The sequence below is a fragment of the Micrasema longulum genome, unplaced genomic scaffold (genome assembly GCF_059751315.1).
Source record: "Micrasema longulum isolate JH-2025_06_02 unplaced genomic scaffold, ASM5975131v1 h1tg001335l, whole genome shotgun sequence".
In the NCBI taxonomy this organism is placed as follows: domain Eukaryota; kingdom Metazoa; phylum Arthropoda; class Insecta; order Trichoptera; family Brachycentridae; genus Micrasema; species Micrasema longulum.
In genome coordinates this window covers 512,688-536,623 of record NW_028278521.1, presented here as the reverse complement: position 1 = coordinate 536,623, position 23,936 = coordinate 512,688, and the positions used below count along the sequence as shown (strand labels likewise).

At 31.4% G+C, this 23,936-nt stretch overlaps 1 protein-coding gene and 1 long non-coding RNA gene across 2 annotated transcripts in view; one reads left to right on the top strand and one right to left on the bottom strand.

The window, feature by feature from the left end:
* Positions 1 to 447: 447 nt before the first annotated feature.
* LOC148275843 (uncharacterized) overlaps positions 448 to 23,936 on the bottom strand; it is a 104,756-nt gene continuing 81,267 nt past the window's right edge. The window contains exon 3 of the long non-coding RNA XR_015823928.1: positions 448 to 606. This is a non-coding gene — a long non-coding RNA (uncharacterized LOC148275843). The remainder of the gene's footprint in view (positions 607 to 23,936) is intronic.
* Positions 11,079 to 20,458, top strand: LOC148275845 (15-hydroxyprostaglandin dehydrogenase [NAD(+)]-like). The gene is made up of 5 exons (XM_088235123.1): positions 11,079 to 11,270; positions 15,155 to 15,388; positions 16,973 to 17,146; positions 18,450 to 18,604; positions 19,403 to 20,458. Exons 1-5 carry the CDS (start codon positions 11,178 to 11,180, stop codon positions 19,530 to 19,532), a joined length of 786 nt encoding a protein of 261 aa, XP_088091249.1. The 5' UTR covers positions 11,079 to 11,177; the 3' UTR covers positions 19,533 to 20,458.

The window sequence follows — 23,936 nt, the reverse complement described above, 5'->3', positions numbered from 1 at the left end:
CATTATTAAAAAAACATTGTTAGATAATATGTAGATGTCCTCAAGCATAAAAGCGCTTATAGATTAAGTAAACTAGAAGTGACATATTGTATTATTTGAAAAAAAAACAACTTTGACTTCGAAGAAGGTCAAATCCAATACTTATTTAAAATTATTTTGAAATTCTCAAAATATTGTTAAAAAAGTTACGTCACATGCGATTATGATTCTTTACTTTTATGCACGTATTTACATACGAGTACGTATAATTATTATAACATATCAAGCAAATACTACAAAACAATTAAAAATATATAAGAATAGCAGTATGTAACATGATTAAAATAGGTAAAAAATATTTTGATATTATTACAATGTGTAAGTAAAAGTTAAACTGGTAAAATTATTCCTAACTACACAAAAAGCGAAAATGCTATGAAGCTGTGTCAGTATTGGTATACACAAAATGGTCTATTCTTGATATGGTTTTACGCGACGATTTTAAGGATTTCGTTTTGCATACGATTTTGGATAATTAGCTTTTAAAATAAAATATTACCTCTTTGCTTTCGTCCACTGCAGCCACTCTGTTAATGAATAAGGATATCGAGACATTTGTATTTTTTCCTGAAACAAAAGGATAAACAAATATTAACACAAAATAATTAAATCGATATAAGTTTTGAATGGAGGCTTAAAGACATGATTTAATATTTTTTTTCATTGTGAATATTATCTCGCGAACTACGTATATCGTGAAACTGAGGTAAGTTGACAGGATTGTGATAATATTGATGCGAATTACAAATATAGAAAGCGAACCCTTCACTATGTTGTGCCTAGATTTGCAATCTGATACCAAGGGAAAATTTGACCTGCTAAGGCTGAAAGTCGCATCTGCTGAGTCTCAAATTTTACAGAAGATTACCGTTTTATGCTTTTCTGACCAGATTCATTTTTTATTTTGTTTTTTATAAGAGAATATCTTTTATTTGAGAAGCAAAAATGACTTATTAAATATGTAAGCCCACCAAAAAAATAATAATAACGCATTTTTATTCAGTTACAACTTTTATGCTTAGCAGGGTAGAATAATAAACTGCAATACTCTTAGTCATAAAATAAAAAAAAAATATACTAAAGACTGGCTCATAAAAGAACATTATTTTTAATTAAAAATATAAAATGATGTTATTGTTTTATTTGAAAAAGGTTTATTTTTATTTTGAATACATTTATTTTCACTATTAGATTTATTTTTCATCATCATCATCATTCTCTTCCGCATAGGAAACTGCATTGGTACACCTATCGCACCGTATCTTGATCATTTTTTTGTAACATGAATATAAGATTATCAGTCTTTCGCTTCAGGTACCAGTCCAGGGACTATGAAATATTCTGGCGAGAAAACACTATTTTAAATAAATATTTCATATCAACCATGTCGGGAATCGACCCGAGACCTCTTGCTTGGCAGGCAAACGCGCTAAAAATTACACCACGAGGCGCACCGGGATTTATTTTTTACTTTGTATTGATTCCTGTAAAAAGCGTTAACAGTATCACTATAGAAAAAAAATAAAAAGAACATAAAAAAAGTATAAAAAAATATAAAGGACAATTGAAAGACGTCAATATATATTTGTTTGATATGTGTAAGTCCTTCCCAATGCACAACAGTTTACCTCTTTTTTGATGACGAACAGCATTAAAAACAGAAATGTAAATTTAAAATTCAATATGTATTCTGTGATAAAAATTTGCCACACAAAAACGATTTAAAATTTAATAAAACAAACACTGTTAACACTTTGAGTACCAGCCGAATACACACAGAATTTACCCGGTGCCCGGCCCATTTGTGAAATTTCATGCTTTGTGAAGGGTTTCTTAAAAGTGTCATAATTATGAAAATACTGGGTTAAATCAATTCCCATCTTTTCATATTTATTTGAAACAATCAAATAATTAATTTTTGTATGATAGTTTTGCCAACATTGACCTTTATGGAGAGTCACATTGCGCATTGCAATGTTCGCACATATACAGGGCCTCACTCATTTTTTTGTGCTTTGTATCCTGGAGCCGTGTAAACACGTGATTATAATAATCATGCGTTGTGTCCCTGTCCCGTGTTTTCACGTTGTTTACCAGCAGCGACAAAGTACTAATAAATGTCACGAGATGTCAATAAAATGCATTTTTTTTAGACAGCTAGTGTTAACGCAGAAAGTACACACATGATTCCAGTGTGTTGATGAGTATACCGTCGATAGTGTATCTTCGTTATCGCTCGGGAGAATTTATCTTCATCAATACTTTAATAGAGAGGGTATAGCTTACGTATTTTCGGATTGTAATCGTCCCCCTGGCGCACATATTTCTTGGTGTGTGTATTTACGATAATCTCCACACATATCATCATCATTCCCTTTCCGCACCTAATGCTGCATAGGGCACTACATTGGTACAAAAACCGCAGTGTATCTTGATCATATATGAAGGTAAGATGATGTCTTAGGCTCCACACATATGCCGGCAGGTAACTCTGCATTACAAAATATATGCAAATTAGTCTTCCATAATTTCATGTTGGAAATATACAGTTAACTAACATGTTCACGTGGTTTACTTAGATACAAAAGTAATTGACCTGATATGAAACACAGAACTAGAATTAAAGGGATTCCCAAAGGATTAACGAGATAAAAATAATATTGACATGGGAAACTTTGCTTCGATTCCTTACTAATTAAATGTAAACATATTTACGTAGTATTACTAATTTATTCATATTATTATCTTTGAGATAATTAATTCTAACAAACAAATTAGCCATAAAAACGCGCGCACATTAAAATTAATATATTATGAACGTTTGCAAAAATAATAGGAGACCAAACGCGAATTATTTATCTTCGTCTTAAATAAATTATTTATAAAACATATTTTAATGAATTGTAACAGGATTATAATATGATAATGAAGTTCAGCCTTACAGGAATTTGGATATAAAAATGTTTTTTTATTTTTAAAAATGTTTTAAACGACGCCACGAGTTCATATGAATCTAACAATAAAACAGTTGTGAAAGATTTCCGGTTTATGGTAAGTCAATGGATCAATCGGCAGAACTCACCGCGAAGAAGCGAAAGAGAGTTTGACACGTCACACGCGGAGTAATTTCAGAAATACAAAACTTTAAAAAATCATAGCGCTGATAATACGATATATTTTGTCTTTGATTTTTTTGGTTTAGTTTAATAGTGTATTACATATATATATTTATATAAAAACCTCATTACGCATGTCAGATAGATTTATAATATCCTTTTAGTAGATCACTACTAAAAATTAATAATTTATCAGTTTTTTCTATCTACTCGAAAATACTAATCTGAGGTAGGTAACCACTAATAAACACAATTAATATTTGATGCGTTAACTTTATGATTTTTGGCGTAGAATTTTATAACTAAGCATTAAATTTTTGTAAAATCCCTAAAATAAATTAATATGCCCACCAGTTCCAGAATATAACTCAAGTTCTCTCGTTCATGCTTAAAAATAAGCTAGAAACCACACAATTTAAATCATAAAACGAATATTTAAATAACAGTCCGTCGTTGTTACCCATCCCTTATTCCTTTTCAGAGATTTTTTTGCCAGAATTAAATACATTTAACACCTGTTAGCAAATGATGAATTTTAGAAATCTATTTGTTATTTGGTAAGATGTAAAATATTTTGCGCTAGTTTATTTTTAAGCCTTGACAAAGGAAAAGTCATGTTCTGTAACCGGTAGGCATATTTAATTTATTTAAGTGATTTTACAGAAAGTAAATACGAAGGCATATTATGTTCTAATTAATAATCCACAATTAAAAAACAAAGACTGCAAAAATACAATTGAATCAGTTTAATTATTTAAAGATAGTGGGCTATAAAATTTTTCCCATTGAAAAAAAACCCAAATAAATAATAATATCTATCACTATTTATGTAAAATACCTTTTGATATGTCAACCAACTGCAATGTATTAAAGTAAATATTTAAGGGCCGGTTAAACATACGTAAGTAAATTTGATACCATGTTCAACTAATTTATAATACTAATATACTGGCCGATTTTAGCGTTTTATAATATTTCAAAGTCCGAAAATGAAAAAAAATCGAGAGTTTCTGAGGGAGGTGCGAGGAGTACCCCAGCTAAAATGCTATAAACACGACCCTAAAAAAATTGCTAAGATTGTCATAGTTGTTTTATAATATTTTAAGTTTTCTGCGTATTTCATACATTTTATCATAAAAAGCTGTAGCAGGAGTATGCTATATAGCATCACGCTGTTCTCGCTGTGACACGTTGAACACCACTGATATAAAATATCGCTACTCGTTAGCGAGGCGCTACAGTTGGGAGTTGAGAGGGAGAATGCGTGTAAAACGTAAAGCGCGAAATCCGGATGTTTCTGGTTATGACTGGAAAAATGCGACCAAATAGCAAAAAGCACTTGTGAAAACTGATCAACATATCAATGATTATTTAACTGTAGGGCGATGAATTGTAATGTTTTTTTTTCTGCATAGTATTATTGTAGTCCGGAAACTGATGCCGACTAAACTACTCGTAAATGAGTAGTTTTACGTTTTTGGCCATTAGTTACTCAGTGGACGTCGCTTAGTACGCAACTGCCGATTTAAATTCAACTATGCCGTGTTGTGTCGTTTGAAGTGTCAAAATACTGCTGGGATTAAAAGGGAATAAAGTGGAATCACATTTTATGTGTAAGTAGCGAATTCACAAATAATAATGTTTATGAATTCGATTATTTTACCGTCTGTCAGATTGTCAAATAAAACAAGGTATATATTTTGTCAGTATTGCCAGAGTAATAAATTGTTTTACCTAGCTTTCTACTAATAAACCATAGCATAATATTAAACGGTATTAATTTCCTTAATTACTGAATGATTATTCTTTTTTTTTACGTTTGTCTGATAAAAGTTTAGTCGGAAAAATATATTTTGTGGTAAAACATAACAGAACATTACAAAAAAAAACTTATATTTGTATTATGATTCATATATTGTTCGCGGTCTGGTAACATTACGCGGTGACTTCACGCATGCGTGCAGGCGGGATGTCAGACTTTTGGAAACAGTGCGATATATGCAAACATGATTCTACGCACCTTCTGCTATATTTTAATTCTATGGTTTTCTGTTTGTACGGGGGAAAGAAAAGACAAGTAGAATTATTATTGAAACAATTTGCCAAAAAATACTGTAATAATTTTGATAAACTCTCAAAATATAGGATGGGATTATGCAAAAAATTAAATAAATATGATTTTTAACCAATAAGTTATTGAAAAAATATGCCACCCGGGAAACCCCCCCCCCTCCCCCCTTAGGCCCGGTAGGGATAAACTTTCGTAGAGTTACGACTCGTTAAAATAATGGTCAAACGGTTACTACCCGATTTCGACTGGTTAACAACATCCATTACGATTTACGATCCGTTATCTTCGGCGCCGATGCCGTATTTGACACTGACAGATGTTTTGACACATTGTTATTTAATTATTTCTATCGTTCTCCACTTAATTAATTTGCGATATGTAAATATTCCTAACATATAATTCAGTATTCTTAATCATTTTTTACGTAATGTTCTATTAGGAAAATATCATACACAAAGTAATAGGTAAAAAAAAACTAAAACAAATGTACTTAACGTCATTGTCCTACCAGCATCTTATATATCTTAGAAATATTCCACAAATCACAACTAATGACACTAAAGCAATTATACGCTAAAACAATACTAGCTTATAGATTCAAAAACTATTCTTACTCAAACGAAAGATATATCCCCAACAATATAACACATACAAATAATGTAATCACTAGATCCTCTACACAAAGACAACATAAACAAATACCACTTTCAGACAGAGGGATTTTGAGTTTTATGTATTTAAAATCTATGACCTATGTACTTTCACTGTCCATTCAAACAATTAGTGACGAGAAAAAGTTAAAAAAGGCCAAAAAAAAAATAATAGTGCAGCTGAGTAGAAGTAAAATGAATGGTCCCATTCGCTTAAACCAATACTAAATCACTTTCTCCATAAATGTGTGGTTTATGTTATGTTTTTGTTTTTTTATTGTGTGTTCTATAATATAAATAAAAAGGTATACAGAAATTAAATATAAAAATAAATACGTAGTATTTAAAACTGTCTTAACATTTTGTTATTTCTATCTGTATGTTAAGTCGTCTTTGTATATTCTCACATGTAAAAAAAAGAAAGTATATTGCTAAGAGTCCTCGGCACGGGTAACCCAAGTGAGGTCGCATTATTTTTAATATTAATTATTGTCATAATGTGAAAAAAATGAATTAAAAAATATATTGACATACTTTACACACTGAAATTTGGAATAATGCTTAGAAAAACATACATAGAAATGAACACTAGAATTTAAATTTTAATAAACATTTTTGGTTGACAACCGGTGATCATAAATTGACAAAATCGGATGCAATTATCGTTAAGAACGGTTGAATGTTTGTACAGAAGTTTGATAGATATTTTAGAAAACCGGGCCTCAAGGGTAAGATATTTGAATTATTACTTCGTATCATTCCAACAGAAGCACTATTACTGATAATCGAGCTGTTTATTTTATACGGATAGTTGAGTATTGAAATTGTTATATAATAATATATTGGTGGTGATTGAAATTTCAAATTGAAATTGAAAAAATCCTATGAGAAATAGATGCAAAAAATAAAAGTAAAAACACGCGAAAACGCATTTTCTGCCATGCTCCGTGCACCTGTTACAGAAATTTTATTCAAAAATAATTTTATAATCTCAAATGAATTAAGTTAAGTAATACATTAAAACTACTTCAAAGAATTTAATTTTCACTGTAATTCAATCAAACTTTGGGAATATTTCTAACCTCTAGAGTCACTTGTCTTCATAGAAATTTGGATAGACATGGCCAGAGGCAGTGCGAAAAAATAATAATATTTTAAAAAATATGTCAAAGTATGTCTCCAATCTAAAGATTGGAGACATACTTTGAGCTGGACGCACGTCGGGTTGAATTGTAAAATTTTAGAAAAAGATAAGGCAGGATGTGGGACTGTGTAAGTATATTTAATATCTAGCGTCGGTGGCGCGCTAGTTTGTGTCATGGGCCTTAATGTATTTTATAGTAGTACTTAGTACCTTTGTTTACACGACTAAAAACACTAAGGAGAGATTTTTCAAGTAAGAGATTCACACGTTTTTTTGACAATTATAGTATTTCGTATCGCGAAAAAGCATTATTGATAACCTTTTATTGCCACTGTAATGACATATAAAATGAAATTTTTGGAAAAAATCGGAAGATGATGTATGTAAGATATTGGTGTTCAAAACAAATTCCTACGCAACAATTGTAAAATAACTAAAATCACGCGGATGCAACAAATAAATAAAACAATATTAGTAATTTTACGTTAAAAATACAAACATAAATTTGCTAATAACATAGGTATTAATAATATTAAAATCATTGACTTGGTTTAACATTTCAATTAATTTTACTTTTACTATTTTACTGTCAGTGCATTTAGTGTCCTGATGAAGAGGCGAGTTTGTCTCGAAACTGGTTGACAAAATGCCGATTGTTCAACTCTTGTATAATGCTATCACTCCTATATGGTTGCGAATCTTGGCACCGTACCAAAGCTCAAAACACCAAACTTCTGAGTTTTGAGAATAAGTGCTCGAGGAGAATATTAGGCATGAGGTGGTTTGATTTCATAATTAACATTGAAGTCCGAGAATAGACGCAGCCTCCTATAACAAGCGCCGCGCATGCGTCAAAAGAAACTAAACCCAAGTTGCCTTTTCTTTACATCAACGGGCCACCGCCGTCCAGGAAGGCTGTCAATGACGATCTTTTGGCTTTATTCGGTGGAACTAAGGGACGCTGGATTGACGTGGGAGTAGGTGAGAGTGGTGGCTGGCCAAATGGCAATAGGGTCTCCTGAAGGCGTCCGGTATTGTCCGCATGCTTCACTTAGGAGCGGATGAGGAAAAAAAAAAGAAGAATTGATTACTTTAGAAATGATATTATTAATAGAATCGGCATTTATTTCGTAGCAATCCATTATAAATTATTATTAAAAACTATTTATATCACCCGTTGATAGGATGAGTGCTCTCCCGAAACTGTAGTAGTGTTCTTCTTAAATAATAAAATTGTATAACACTAATAACAAAGTTTTGTTTTCAAAATAATTTATATTGGAAATGGCTTACTCAAACAGTTTTGTATCTAATCTTCTAATAGATTTTATTCGAGAAAAATATTTTCACATTAATGGTCGTGCCAAACAATAAACTAGCAAATTCATAGCAAGAATAAAAAATATACATAACCTAAAAAAATATACCATACATTGTGCAATGCTTCGTCCATCTAAGATCTAAGTCTAAGTTCACGTAAAAATAAGAAGATAATTAAAAATGTGACGTATTACTGAAATTATTTGAAAGTGTTTTTTTTTCCTTCAAGTGAAATTAATTTCTGTAATACCTACGAGTATAATGTATTATACTTACAATGTAAAATTAACAGGAGTTATCTTTAATCGTCTATTTATTTATAATATACATACGGCCTAAGTCAATTACAACAGTTATATGAATAAACATGTGTATAAGAAACTGTACAAAAATAACATAAGACTATGTAACAAAGACAAACAAACGCAATAAAATAATAGTATACAATATATTCATAAACACCATCAACATACATGTAAGATTTCGAGCTAAACCACGTATAATTCATTTTTATCCCGCGCTGTGTTAATGTTAAAGAGATCTACGAAAAGCCGGAAGATCTATCCCAAAGAAGTCGTGTGACGAATTAACTAATCAGCATATTCTGGATATTAGGGGATAAAAACAAAATTGCTATTAAAAGATCAGATAAATAGCAGATTTTAACTTCTAGCGACATAGTTGATAACGTCTATAAAGTAAAATCGAATTTTCTGAACGAAAATACACGTATTTATTATTTTTTTTATTTAAAACTTGTCCGTTACAGGATACCGACGAAGATAGTTACAATTTTTACACAAATACACACATTTTCGTTTGCATTTTTGTAAAAATCCTGGGTCCGCATAACTCCTACAATAGGTATCTTAAATTTTATCTACAAAGTAAAATGAGGTTTTCTGCATGAAAAATAGATTACGTTTATATTTTTTTTAGACATGTTCAAATACAGGTTATCGATGAAGAAACTTGAATTTTTCATAAAAGTATACATATTTTCAAACATAAATATTGATGCAATTTTTTTAAAATTACTTTTTATGTATCGTATTACTCCGCGTGTGAAATCACAAGTTCTCTTCGGTGAGTCTGCCGATTGGTGAGTTAGCTTGCCATAAACCAGAAATCTATCACAACACTCTATCATTGGTTGATTCGAAACACTAGTAACGTCGTCCAAAGTAATTAGTTTTTATTATAAGCATTTAAATTATTTTTATTACACATTTTCAAGACACTTTGCCGTACAATTTAATGTTCTTATTTTTACCGCTCTCAAGAAGAAAAAAAACAGTTTCACATTTCCAGTAGCATTGAACTTCCTCATTGAATGTTTTTTGTGCAAAAGTGTACAAATGACATTAGCAATTAATAAAATTTTCCAAATTTTTTATTGTTTGCTGACGACTATTTTTGTGAAATAAAAAACTCCTTTGGAATGTTTGAAACTTCAGTATGACATTCGAAATATATTACAATGGAGTTAACGAAACAAACTGTTCTTTAATGTATGTCATGTCGTACACAAGAGCGTCCAAAACAATTGATTGCCGTTATATTATGGATGGAGTAAAGCTTGAACAAGTGTCGACGTCCAGGGATCTCGGGGTGCTGTTTGACGCTAAGTTATCATTAATCTACATATAATACCATTATGCAGTAACTCTGTTAAAATTCATGGATTTGTTCTTAGAAATGCTAAGATTTTTTCAAATATTCAGGTTCTGAAAACATTGTATAATTCCTTGGTAAGAAGTCACCAGGGATTTAGTTCCATCATTTGGCCGCCAAATGACCCCACATATTCTTTAATGATAGAGATGGTGCAGAAAAAAATACTGCGTTATCTGTATCTCAGGGAGTATGGATATTACCCGTGGCTTTTCCAGACGGACTTCTTACTAGGAATGCTGGGCTACCAATCATTGTTGGGGAGAAGGGATATTGATTTAGGTGTTCGCTTTTTTTAACTCATTCGTGGTCGCATACATAATTCCGGTATTCTAAATGAATTTGATATATTTGTCCCTGATTATCTTCGACAAAGGCAACCTGGTTGTTCTACCTACCCCGATGCAGAACCAACCTGCCAATAGTTATGATGGTAGGTAGAGAAATCGTGTTTTTCAATCGCATCGCCTCAGATGTCGATATATTTTATGACAGTGGGATTTCGCTTAGGAGGGCAATTTCCAAATTGTAATACATATGTACATTTTAAAGACTTTTTTTTTCTCTTTTCTATTTAATAAACCTAATGTGTATATTTTGTAATATATTGAGAATGAATTGGATCTGTAATGTTCTCAATGTAAATAAAAAATAAAATATGTTTTTTCCAAATTTAATGTTTCCACCTTTCTAATGCAGCAAAATGCGATTAGTTTAGAGCGAGAGTTTGTTCTACAATTTACATACACCACGTTTTTATTTGTAATATTTATAGTTTTTAAAATATTTACAATAATCGACGAATACACAGTGAAAGTTAGGATGGAGTGAGTTTTATATATTTCTTTAAATTTTTTTTTTTAAATGACTTTTTTTACATATGTTGCTACGGTATGTAACCATGCTGAAAAAATGTTTGTAAACGCAAATGAAAATGAATAAAATACTCATATAATCACTTTTTCCCATTTGCTGATTATTTATATTATTTTTGTAGAGTGGGTGAATGTTTACAGAGATAATCCCAGCCCGCGTATAAAAGACCACCTGTGATTGGCTACACCGCCATAGTGAGTCCGCTATCCGAAGACGTCTCTCGGTAATAGAACGAAATTGTTGTTCAATTGTTTTATTTTGAAATTCGAATTCAAACAATATAAACGATGGATCTAAAAGGAAAGACTGCCATTATCACCGGAGCTGCCAACGGAATCGGCGTCAGTTACGTGAAGGAGTTATTGAAGGCTGGAGTTGCAGTGAGTATTTGCATTTTACATATTTTGTGGTGACAATTCAATGATAGTCGTATGTTTCAAGTATTAAAAACATGCTTAGAGTACACTTATTAGTAATAGAAAAAGAGGATTCGTTTTTAAAAATTAGTTCATTATAATTACCGTTCTTACTTTTGACTTCTGTTTTGTTAGCTCAGTGATTTACACATTTATATATTTGTTTATTTATTATATACGCCCAGGGAGCTTTTACATGACAGATAAAAAATCAAAATTTAAGTGTTTCATGGTATAAGTCAATAGTAAGTCTAATAATACACATCTAATAAACATAGTTTCATTTAAAATATCAAATTACATTATGCTTTACAGATATACATAAATAAAGATAAAGTATCACATAAAAGTAGGTAGGTATACAACAGTGGCGAGCCGTGATTTATTTTACAGGTAATGTACAAACAATTATAGTTAATTTGTACCTACATATTTTGTTACCTACATATTTTTATTTTACCTACATATTTACTTATGTACATAATATGTAAGTAATGTAATTATAAATGACTTATTTTTCTGTTGTTCTGTGAAAATCGACTCAAACAACAATTATTATTTACCACGCGATAAACGCAGCTTTGTTCTACACTATTTTTATACAATAATTGTACAAATGTTTACGAACAAATACCACAATGACATTCTGCAGATATTTCCATTATGATTTAACTGTCAACGCTGAGCACTGGCCGATTAATTTTTAAATGAATAATGCCAAAAACGGCTACTGCAAAGGCCACATGTTATATGTGATACATAATATGTCAATGGTATTCTATCAAAGAAAAATAGACCTTCGGAAATAATGTTTGAAATTCTAGTTTCCAAATAGAGAATCCTCAAATAATATTTGTAATCGGCAAGCGTTTTTTTTTTTTTATAAAGAAATATTTGCGTTCTTATGATTTACCCAAATATTAAATTTTGAGGGCCATTTTTAACGAGTTGCAAGTAACTCACTATTAGAAAATGGGAATCAAGTTGGGGTAGAGTGGGATTCGAACCACAGACATATGGTCCGTGAGTCCGAGACACTAGCCACAGGACCACAACTCGATTTTAGTACTAAAAAAGCTGACTTGTGTCGAATACGTAAAATATAGTGTACTTTTTTGTATGGAGTAATAAGCTGAGGTAATCGGCAAGTTTTATCGTTTATTGAGGACGGGCTGGGCGATAGGCGCACTCCAGAGATATTTTTTTGTAGGAAAATATAATCAGTGGTGGTGATTTATAATAAATAGCAAATATTTTATTTATTTCCCCATAATCATGGTTACATAAAAACAATCGAAAGTTAAATATAATGGTAAGCTGTGCATAATCGCTCATTTTGACGATTCGCCCTTGGTATACAATTAAATGTGTTAAAAAAATTATAAGAGTTGAAAGCAAAAAAATTAAATAGGTATACAGTTAGTTATTGAAGTGCAGGTAAGTAAAAAATCATAATCATTCCCTTTCCGCATCTAATGGTGGATAGGGAACTGCATTGGTATACCAATCGCAGCATATTTCATAAATTAAAAAAAAAATACTTACTTGTTTATTTTTATTACCTTATACTTGTTTTTTATTTTTTACTATTATATCAAATTGCATTGTAGTATTGGCAAATACGCATTTCATAGAAACATATTTTTATTTCTTATTTTTTCGTGATAATATATGCTTGCTTGTTTATTAATTTAACTTAAAAATGTCTTTCTTGCTTACCGTAACACTTTATTTATTGTTTGCTTTACATAATTTATTTCATAAGCTTATATCTTTGCATTTTTTGTTTATATGCTTACTGTTTTTTCTTGCATACCTTTGTTATTATTGTTTTTTTTTTACTTTGTAAAACTTTTTATCATATCCTTTTTAACTAATTTCACAATTTTTTTCTGTATATTCTGTTTATTATTTAGTATGTTAGCATGTATTTCATTTTTATTTTTTGTAAATGCCTTTTGGGCGTTAATGAACAAAATAAATAACTAAATAAATATCTTAATCAGTTTTCTTACATGCAGGTAAGATGATCAGTCTTACGCTTCAGGCATCACAGTCCAGGGGGGACTGTAAAATATTCCAGTGTGAAAAAACATCCTTTTAAATAAGTATTTCATATAAACTATGTCGGGAATCGAACCCCAGACCTCTTGCATAGTAGGCAAGAGCGCTGACCGTTACACAACATTACAGCATTTACAGCGCTTATGATATATAATTTTAGCTATAATTTTTAGTATTTTTTTACTTATAAGTAGTTTATTTCACTTTTTTTTACTTGGCCTAATCACAGTGGTGAATTACATCACAGAACACCCAGACTTGAAAAAAATCACATTTATTTTTTGTGTTCTCACCGGGAATAGAACCCGGAACCTTTCGTGTGTGCATCAAGCGTCTTGACCACTATACCACGGAGGCCTAAGACATAAGTCCCAACTCCATGGGACTAAAACTCCTGTGTTGACTTGGGACGAGTAATTAGTTGACTCAGATATACCACAAATATTATATTCAATCAGAAACATAAAAAAAAATTGAAAAAAATAAATATATGGAACATCAATATGGTAAATAGCAAACTCAAACATTCGGAAAATCATCAAGGTGTTTCATACTCAAATCCCTCCCACTAAAAAAATAAAGTCCATAACTCCTCTCTTGAAAATAAGGAGGTTTGAGAAATCAATTTACACACTGGTTAACATTGTATTTAGTTTTAACATTTTTGATGTATTAAGTTTTCACATAAGTTTTGTCCAAATTGAAAAATGTGCACCAAAAGTAAAACAAAATGGTAAATGTCATACGTTATTTGACAGAAAATTTCTGTTCTAAAAAACATTGTATTTGCTTTTGCGTTACACATAATATTATTTTTTATTACAAACCTTCTAAAAGGAATGTCAAGTAGACGAAAGAGAGCCTTTTCGCCACTTCCGTCTGTTCGCGTTCAATCGAGGGAATACATCTGCCAAAGCTGGTTGCTATATATGCGCAGTGTACGGCGAAGATGCTATGAATTATTGACTAAATTGTTGTAAGAAGGAAAATACATTGTTGACTAATTAGTTGAATTTTTTGGTTGTTTTACTATTGTTCGTGAGTTTAATTGAATTTTACTCAACTGAAATTACACGAATGGTGGCAAAAACCATTGAGGTATATAACTAGAGTAAACACGAACGTTTGAAATATGGTCCCTCAACATGTGGCCAATTGGCATATGTTTGATAGAATGGACTTTAGTTTGTTGCGAGCATTTCCCGGGTACTTTTCTCCTCGCAATTACTAAAATTCCTATATGTACGTTAAGATACTGCACAAATCGACTTGGAAAAGATAGAAAAAGCGATGGTATGACCTTTCACCGATAAGTAATGTTTTTTTCTAAACGGTACTTGTTTAAAAGAGCTCTTTGAATGTGAGAAAACGTTTTATTTATTAATAATATGTTGTTACAAGTATTAATTATGCGTACAACGTAACTGTAAGCTATCTCCTGTCTCTGTCTTGCTTAGTTAGTATGGTGAAACGATAAACAAAGGTGACACGTATGCAGAAAGGACCGACATACTGAATAGAACTTACAGTAGACCGATGTAAACAGACCGTGCTTTTTACTGTACTACTTGTTTTGCTTGTCAAAGTCGACGTGATACGGTGTGACTATACTTGCTCCCCCCGCTGGTCATTACCTTCCCTTTGGGAACGATTTTTCAGCTCGGATTTGTATAAAGTGTCTCTGTATCTCTATATATTATATCTCAATGGCAAACACTGGTGATTTTGCTGAATATTTTAAATTATCAGTATTGGTACAATTTTTTCTTTGTTTTCTTCTCAAGAAATGCGCCATCCTGGACATGAACGTCTCCGCTGGGGAGGAGACGCTCGCCAAACTGGGGGCGGAGTTCGGCAAGGATCGGCTGAAGTTCGTCAAGTGTGACGTCACCAACAAGGGGGAGTTCGAGGGGGCCGTAAATACCGTCATGGCGGACTTCAAGACCTTGGACCTCTTCATTAACAACGCAGGCATCATGAATGATGGACTCTGGGAGAAGCAAATCCTCCTCAATTTCGTAAGAATACTCTTGAAATGAAAATTAATAAATTTATTTATAACAATAGGTATCTCAACAAGCCCCAGTTATAAAGGGCAGTGAACAAAATTCTCTTCAATTGCCTATAAAGTTAAATTGAATTTTTTGTTTGAAAATATTTTATATGTGCAATGACGCAAAATTAAACAGACACACGTCACAAGCGCGTGGAAAATGATAGGTGATTTGTGCCTCCATTTTCCATATAAATTTTGAATTAGTTTCTTTTTTACAATATTCAAGTTAAAATGTCAGAAGCCGCTCCGGGCTCATGTTAAAAACTTTCACAGAAGTTACTTCAAGACGTTATCACAAATGTATTTTTCGAATTTAATCGTACAGTAAGATGGTGGGGAATAATTCTTAGTTAATTTGGATCTTGCACGCATCTTACTGTTTTGATTAATTATGTAATTTCTATTTGTTAAGACGATAAATTGGTTAAAGTAAGCATTGTAAAGTAGAATAATGTTGATAGAGTCAGTTGTTTGTGATAAAACATGTCAGGACCGCTCACGTCATACACATTGTGTCCTGAAACTCCTATTTAGATTAGATATATTTAAATAACATAATTTAAATATTTTTTGTGAACAGCAAAAGTATATTAAAAATAAAGATATGTTTACTTTTTTTAATTCACCATTTCGTAAATTTTACTTGCGTATTTCTTTTCTACATAAATGATTGTGGTCGTGTTACGCTACAAGTGTCTATTTTTTTAAAAAACTTGTTGAGGTCAACCCAATATTTGGCAAATCTTATATGTAGTTATGTAGTATAGAAATAACGCGAGGCTCTACTGACTAAATGCGTTAAGTCAACAGTCTTCATATATTCAAAATATTTAAAAATATAGATAGAAGATGTTTATTCCAATTTTATGCTACGCCTGTAATAAAAATTACTCTTTCAAAATTAAAAAAAAAAAATTAAAAAAATTGTGGGAGAAATAATGCGTTGAAAGAAAAAAACTATAAATGCGATTATTTCGAAGCTTGTTTTAATGAATTAATGCATAATGTCAGTAAAGTCTCGTAACTTATCTATTTATTATACGTCACTGTTTATTTGAATTAAAATTTGAAGTATCTTAATCGGTAATTGAACTTATTAAAAAAAACTTTTGCACGGGAAATTCGCTTTCCGAGAGTCATTTTAAAGAAAAGAATATAATTGTAATAAAAAATAAGGAAGTTTAATGCCATTATACGGTATATATATTTTATAACTACGCATGTAGGTGTGTAAAACGTCAAACTTTAAAACCAATTTAATAAAATTTTAATTTCGAATTTGTTATTAGGAATACATTAGTGATTGACAACTGGTATTTTAGGTACCAATGTATGTCCAAATGTTTTCAGACATGGACTGAATTCAACCCTATAGTTATCCATTTCAGTTTTATTATAATTTATGATAATCTCGATAACTCGCAAGAAGGAGGAACCCTCGTCTACAAACATATGAACATATTCAAAATATTGTTCCAAGAAGGAGTATAAAATTTGAAAAATATTTTCAGGCGAATACTTAACTAAAAAAATGTCAATTTTCTAGAATGCTGTGGTATTTGGCACTATGCTCGCCATGAACATCATGAGCAAAGAGAAGGGAGGACGCGGAGGAACTATCGTCAACATCGCTTCCATCCTGGGCCTGGCTCCTCTGGCTGGCTGTCCAGTGTACGTCGGCACCAAACACGCCGTCGTTGGGCTCACCAGGTCTTGGGCGGTATGTACCAAATATTTAACTTTTGTTAATTTAGGTATTTTATTGATAGCTCATTCTCGTTCTTGTATATGGGGTCAGTGCCCAACCAACTCAAAAAGTCACTGCGATCCGTAGAGATATATTGTGACCAATTACCATTAATTGTTTCTCACCCTCCAAGCGTTTAAAGAGCCAGGCTACTAAATGGGGGGCGAGTGTTTTCATTTCCATTTGTAAATATCGCCATCCGAGCCCAAGTTCTACAAGTGTCGGGCTGTTAGGCAAGGGCGAGTGCTCTCACATCCTCTGTGCCTCGATTATGAACGCTATCTTCATCTGTATATATCGAGACGGTATACTTAACTTCTGTACTATCTTACCTCGCTATGTTTTTTTTCACTGGATTTTGGGTAATGCAAAAATAATATTTACTGACGTTTATAATATTTAAAAATGTATTTATATCAATTCACTACTGTACCCATGAGCTTCGCTATTGCACTGCTAGGCGTAGTTGGACGTTTACAAAAAATAATATTTATATTTGAATATTAATTGATGAAGATTTGTTAATCACTAATGAAAAGTTACACAATTAATTTTCAATGTATATGCGAAAAGTTTTCACACGCTTTTATGGCACAAGGTGGCATTTTGGTTTAGGTTATAACCTCACGCCTAAGTGACGGTCGAAGAATGACTAAACACGCGTTGAGCATGACAGAGCGTTTGGGAATGACTTAAATGTCATTATTTCTAAGGGGTTTAGGGCATGTCTAAGTGTATTAATATGTGAATGTCATATTTTTCATCTAAATGCTGTTTGTTACAACAGAGAGGGAAAACATTTTGAGAAGGGAATATTGACGTCTAGGCACTAACAGGGCTTATGACCTGTTAATGGCTGCTTTAAGTGGCCACTTCACTTCTGTGTAACATTTATCATTCTGCCCATGATAAAATATCCACATTTCTCAACTCTTCCATCAATTGACTTTTGTGAAGTAAAAAAGGTGAAACCTTTATCACGTGGGTGAGGTTCATCTGGCTGAACCACGTTGATTTTTGGCACTGAACTAAACTGGACAAAAAATAAATAAATATAATATTATGTTTATTCTGTACCTCTTCATTATCCTTATTATTAATTTTGTCGTTGTTGGATTATTAAAATAATTAGTAATAATAATGGTCTAGACTTTTCTGATTCGAGTTTCAGAATGGCAAATATAAGTTCTTTATTATTAAAGAACATCACCGCTTAGTAGAAATATCAAATCAAATTTATGATACAGTTATTACATTAGCTTTTCTCTTATCACAGATGCCCTATCACTTCAAAAAGACTGGCATCCGAATGCTAGTGATGTGCCCCGGAGTGACCACTACCGACCTCATCACTGGAGCTGGCAAAAGGCAGTTGGCTGAGGATGTGGGCTCCGAGTGTCACCGTGAATTGAGCTCTCTTCCTGCCCAACTGTAAGAACCCGCCAAATTTGTAAAATTTATAGCTAAATATAGATTAAAACGCACCTATGCCTCAAACTAAAAACTTTATGTAAGGGAACGTTTTTTTTTTCACTAGCACTTTAATATTATACAGGGTGTTCTTTAAGCCCTGTCACATGCGAAACCACAATGATAAGTGTGGGTAAGAAAACATATTAGCATATGCAAAGAAATAAAAAATAAAAAAATATTTAAAAAAAACAAATGGTTGCTTACTTCTGCAGGGGAGAAGTGAGAGGAGCGCGGCGCAGTATCAGACTCCCCTCTCCCCCTCCTCGTTTCTGCCCTGCAGAAGTAAGCAACCGTTTGCTTTTTTCGAAATTTTATTTTTTTAAATTTTATTCGTTCTAAAAAAATATTTTAATGTGCCAATATGTCTTCTTGCTCATACTGATCATTGTGGTTTCGGATGTAACAAGGTTTAATGAACACCTGTGTAACTAGATCAAAGGTAATATTTGAATGTATATACAATTTTATCAATTAGTAATCTGTATCTAGATGGATACATATCTTTTTGCGAAATAGAATCAGAAGTCTGGACGAGTGTTTTGGATTCGATTTCTGTTCTCAGGTAAAAATCCTGAGTAAGAAAATCGAGTGTAGATAAGTCCGCCTATTTGTGTAATGGTAGATGCGTTCGTCTACCATTCTTGAGGTCCTAGGTTTGATTCCTGAAGCCACTAGATCTTTAGTGTTACAAACCTACGTATCATAAAAAATGATGTATTTAATTAGTAAATGAATATTATTAAAATTATTTTACAGGACTGATAACGTGGCTCAAGGCATGATGCATATCCTAAAAAACGCTGATAACGGTTCGGTTTGGGTGAGCGAAGGAGGGAAACCAGTGTATGAAGTAAACATCCCAGAACGGTTGGCCATGAAGAAGTAGTTACGATAAATACAAAATTATCTAATAAAATATAAATTGTAAAGGGATGCAGCGTGTTAATTTTGAGTGCAAAAACACCTTTAATATTATTTGCATTGTATTTTCTTTTAAAATATTTGTGTATAAAATATTGGAAGTCGACTGGCAGCTCAATCACAATGGCCGCACTTGTCGGTAATTACCGACGCGATAAAAATTACCTATGTATACGTTGTTAAGGACTTTTCTTCGATTTGATAAACATCTGTGATTGAGCACCAGAATAATTAAAACAATAATAATTTTCGTTCATTTTTACAGTTTGTAACCTATTTATTTATTTGTGAACAATAACAGATTAAAATCAATATCCATAAACATTTACAAAACAAAATATTAATGGGCCAACAATGTTTGTTGACTACTGTCCACAGCATGCAAATTACAAATAATATAATAGATGTTAGTAAATATTTCTATTAACCACTTATCGATTTGTCTATGTGTACTGGTTTCGAGATGTACCTATCTTTTCGTCAGGACACTAACATGTAAATACTAACGTGCTGATAGGACACATGCTATTAGAAACTAACACCAACGTGCACTGATTGCAATAAAATGTTTAATCTTGTGGGAACAATATTTGATAAAAAAGCCCACGTAGATAATAATATACAAATATTTTATTTAATAACATTAAGATAACAGGATGAAAATTGTTTTTTTAATATTGCAAAACTATTTAAAAACGTACGATCCAACTCCATGAGATTTCTCTTGTTTTAAAAAATGTTATTAAATTTTAATTTAGTGTTAATACATTTGTGATAATATAGCCGCTCTAAATTTACTAATTTAAAATTTTATTTAAAACCATGATAATTTTCTTTGGAACACAAACTTTTTAATAAGACTTGAAACATAAATAAATTATATTGCACAAATTTTTTGTTTTAATTATTTTTATCAAAGTTACAAACAGGTATGTAAAATAATAAAAAAATAAAAACCGCAACTCCTATGCTGTTTTTTTTACTGTCCCTGGACTGGCACCTGAAGCGTAAGACTGAGTATCTAACCTTCATTTAACAAATGATCGGGATACACTGCGTTTGCGGATAAAGATATTATGATGATGTAAATTGAAATTGGTTCGAACTCAAATATTTAAAAAGACTTTAAGATAAAAGTGTAAAAACACATAAAAAATATATTTAAAATGTATCTATGGCGCTTTTCACACATGCCACGCAAAACCACCCGGCCCGGTAACTTTACCGCGTTCATCATACAAACGCATATACAACGTGTCGCCTTTTGTAGGGTTATTCCTGTAAAATTACTGGGCCGGGTGGATTGGCGTGACATGTGTGAAAAGGACTTATGGGTACACAATCTAGCCAATTTCTGATCACAAACCCAACAAATGCCAATACTTTCTTATTCCCTTAAATGTGTTTTTCATATTTGATATAATTCCTAGAGGGTTCCGAGTACTTGTTTACAAAGATTTATGTTAAAAGCAAACTGCGCTGAACCAGTAACAAAGACAAAAAAACAAAACTAAAATACAACTAACCCTACTTGACCCCTACGACTGAAACACGCCAGTTTTTCATAAAATACTAAATAAAAATTGAACACAATATTACATTGAGAAATATAAAAGACGATGGTATAACAATAACAGAAAAAGAAAATTCTGACATACGCAAATATAATAACAGACAAAAAGAACATTACCACATTAAAAAAAGCAAGAACAAATGCAGGATAGTAAAAAATACTAAACAATGGACTTAACCACTACAATGAATTTACTGACTACTTGAAAAATGAAATAGGAGACAAATTTATAATTAGCATTGAAAAGCATATGATGACTACATTCACCAGATATAAACAACATGACATAAAACCCTGACGGGTTTTCAAAATGATAAATAAATTTGAAAAAATACACAATCAAAATTCTGTTTATCAAGGATGATTTAATCAATACGTTCTTATTATTAATTAGTATTAGTAGGTGAGTAATTGAATTGTATAGAAGAATGCGTTAGGACTCTTAAACGAATATTCGAGGTCATGTCAAAATTCAAGGCAATTTACGCATATTTTTTTCAATTCGTAATTAACGAGGAGCCTTACTCATAAACTCGGCGTAAAGTTGCGCCCAAGTAAAGTGGTATAATTGGGATGGGAATTCCATCCCTATTCTACCACTATATAAGAATGGTATTCCTATCCGAATTATACCACTATACTTAAGTGTAACTTTAATGTGTTTAAGAAGTATTGTGTTATTTGGCCTATTCTTTAAAAAATATGTATTTTTCATTCGATTGCTTTAAATGAGTTGACATTCTAAATTGAATTATTTTATATGAAATCTAAATGTATCTCTTTTAATTATAAAAATGAATTAAAACTGTAAAGAAGCCGTGACAAAACTTATGTTGAAATATTATTTGAGAAAAAAAACAATAAAAATATGCATCTTAGGATAGCAGTTTTTTTTTCATGTCATAAAAGTGTAGAATATATAGTAAGAAATAATTAAACGTTTACATAATGGGTTGAGTGGTTAAGTATATTCAAATTAAAACAATGCTAGCGTTGACCAAGGAATAAAAAATTGCTTCGATAATGTATTATGAAGCGCAAAAAAAATATGTGTCACTTTCCATACGAAAATAATGACCTAAACCTGTATATTTCTGTTGAACAATGTAGAAATGGGAAGACTTGTGTACAAAGTACAAGTTCTTATTATTTATTTATTAATATTTCAACAGAATACTTTGTGTCGTCACTCTAACTTGTAAAACTCAAGAAATGTCCAAAAATGATATTTTGGCGTTTTCTGTTAGGACATAAAATAATCTATATGTTTGTGTACATCTTTTTTATCCGCACAGTGTTGCATTATTTAAAAAAAATATCGAAATAAAACTCAGCTATTAAGTATTCGCAAATAAGTAATAACAATTTTTACTCTCCCCCAAAAAAGCTAGTTTAGGATTTAGGAGTTTTACAAGTTATTTTTTATTTTTATTTTATTTTATTTTTATTTATTAAGGAAAAACAACAGTTGTAATATAAGAATACAAAATATCAAAAATAGTACATACATCCAGTTAAAGTTTTTCACAAATATAATGAGTGAACATGTTACAAAGTAAAGAGAAAAATAATATATTTTATAAGACATGAGAAAAAAAAGAGCTCCTAAGAAGGTTAAGGGATGAGGAAATAGAGTGGAGGAGTGGAGAAGAGGGATTTTCATAATATAGTTGACTAATTCAAAATTTTGATTTTATAATAAAATAAACATAATTAAAGGAACATAAACTTATTACACACTAACAAATGTTTTATTTTACAGTGTTTCAAAAAGTTTTTTTTTGAAGTCACAAAAAACCGACGATACGGTTAAATTAACACTTTTCTTTCTCTACCAAAAACATCCGCGCGTTACGGTGCTGTGTAGTGATTACACATGCAAATCGGAAAAATAGAATATTCATAAGCAACTGCTTCAGCTATTTATAAAGTTGAAGTTAAAAGTGATAATATTTTAAATCTAAATGATATAAACATGAAATATCCATTAACTCATGCTCGCAGCGCGGGTGAAAGAACCACCCTGATGAAAGTCGGAGAGCTACTAATAGGCACCAAGTCTTTTATTTTTTTTTTATTTACGTTAATATATATAATTATTTTTTATTCATTTTTACAAGTAACTAAAATTCCACTTTCTATGGCTTGTTGGTGGAGATTTATATTTATACTAACTTATATCATATTTTAAAAATTTAAAATAACAACGAATTTCCAGATATAATTAACAACTACTTAAGTACTAGAGACTTTACTGTTCGCGCGTGTGACGCGTGAAATTGTCTCTCTCGCTCCCAAACATACCCGTATTATCGAGAGTGAAACGTAGAGTCTGTTAGTCAATTACATATTTGGTTACTATTTTATTACGTACTCCGCAACATATTGCGACACATTGCAAAACTGTCTACTGTATTGGTGATTTATCTCCGATTTTCGATAAAATGCTTTTTCTATTCCCAATAAGTTATTAAAACTAGTAAAAACAATTCATAAAATACTAGTAAAAACAATAAACAAAATATGCATAGAAACAAAACCAGCAATGTAATCCATCAACATTAAATGTACAAAATTATTATATCAATATAAAAACGCATTTTGTACACACTTCTTAAACCTAAACAATCCAGCGTCAAAAATGTTGATCTCTACGTTTTCAATGCTGTTGTATAATCTGCACATTCTAAGCAATGTAATCATACTATTTGATTTTGGATTTCCCTTTAACTTATTAGACGTTGAATATATGATAGTGCTGGTGAATAATCTTCGTTACGATTTTTAAAAGTTTTT

Bases quoted from the DNA above. Each gene is read 5' to 3' on its own strand.
- LOC148275845 (XM_088235123.1), top strand. From the start codon at position 11,178: ATGGATCTAAAAGGAAAGACTGCCATTATCACCGGAGCTGCCAACGGA. The intron at 11,271-15,154 runs GTGAGTATTTGC...TTTCTTCTCAAG, and splicing joins TATTGAAGGCTGGAGTTGCA to AAATGCGCCATCCTGGACAT. The intron at 15,389-16,972 runs GTAAGAATACTC...TCAATTTTCTAG, and splicing joins AGCAAATCCTCCTCAATTTC to AATGCTGTGGTATTTGGCAC.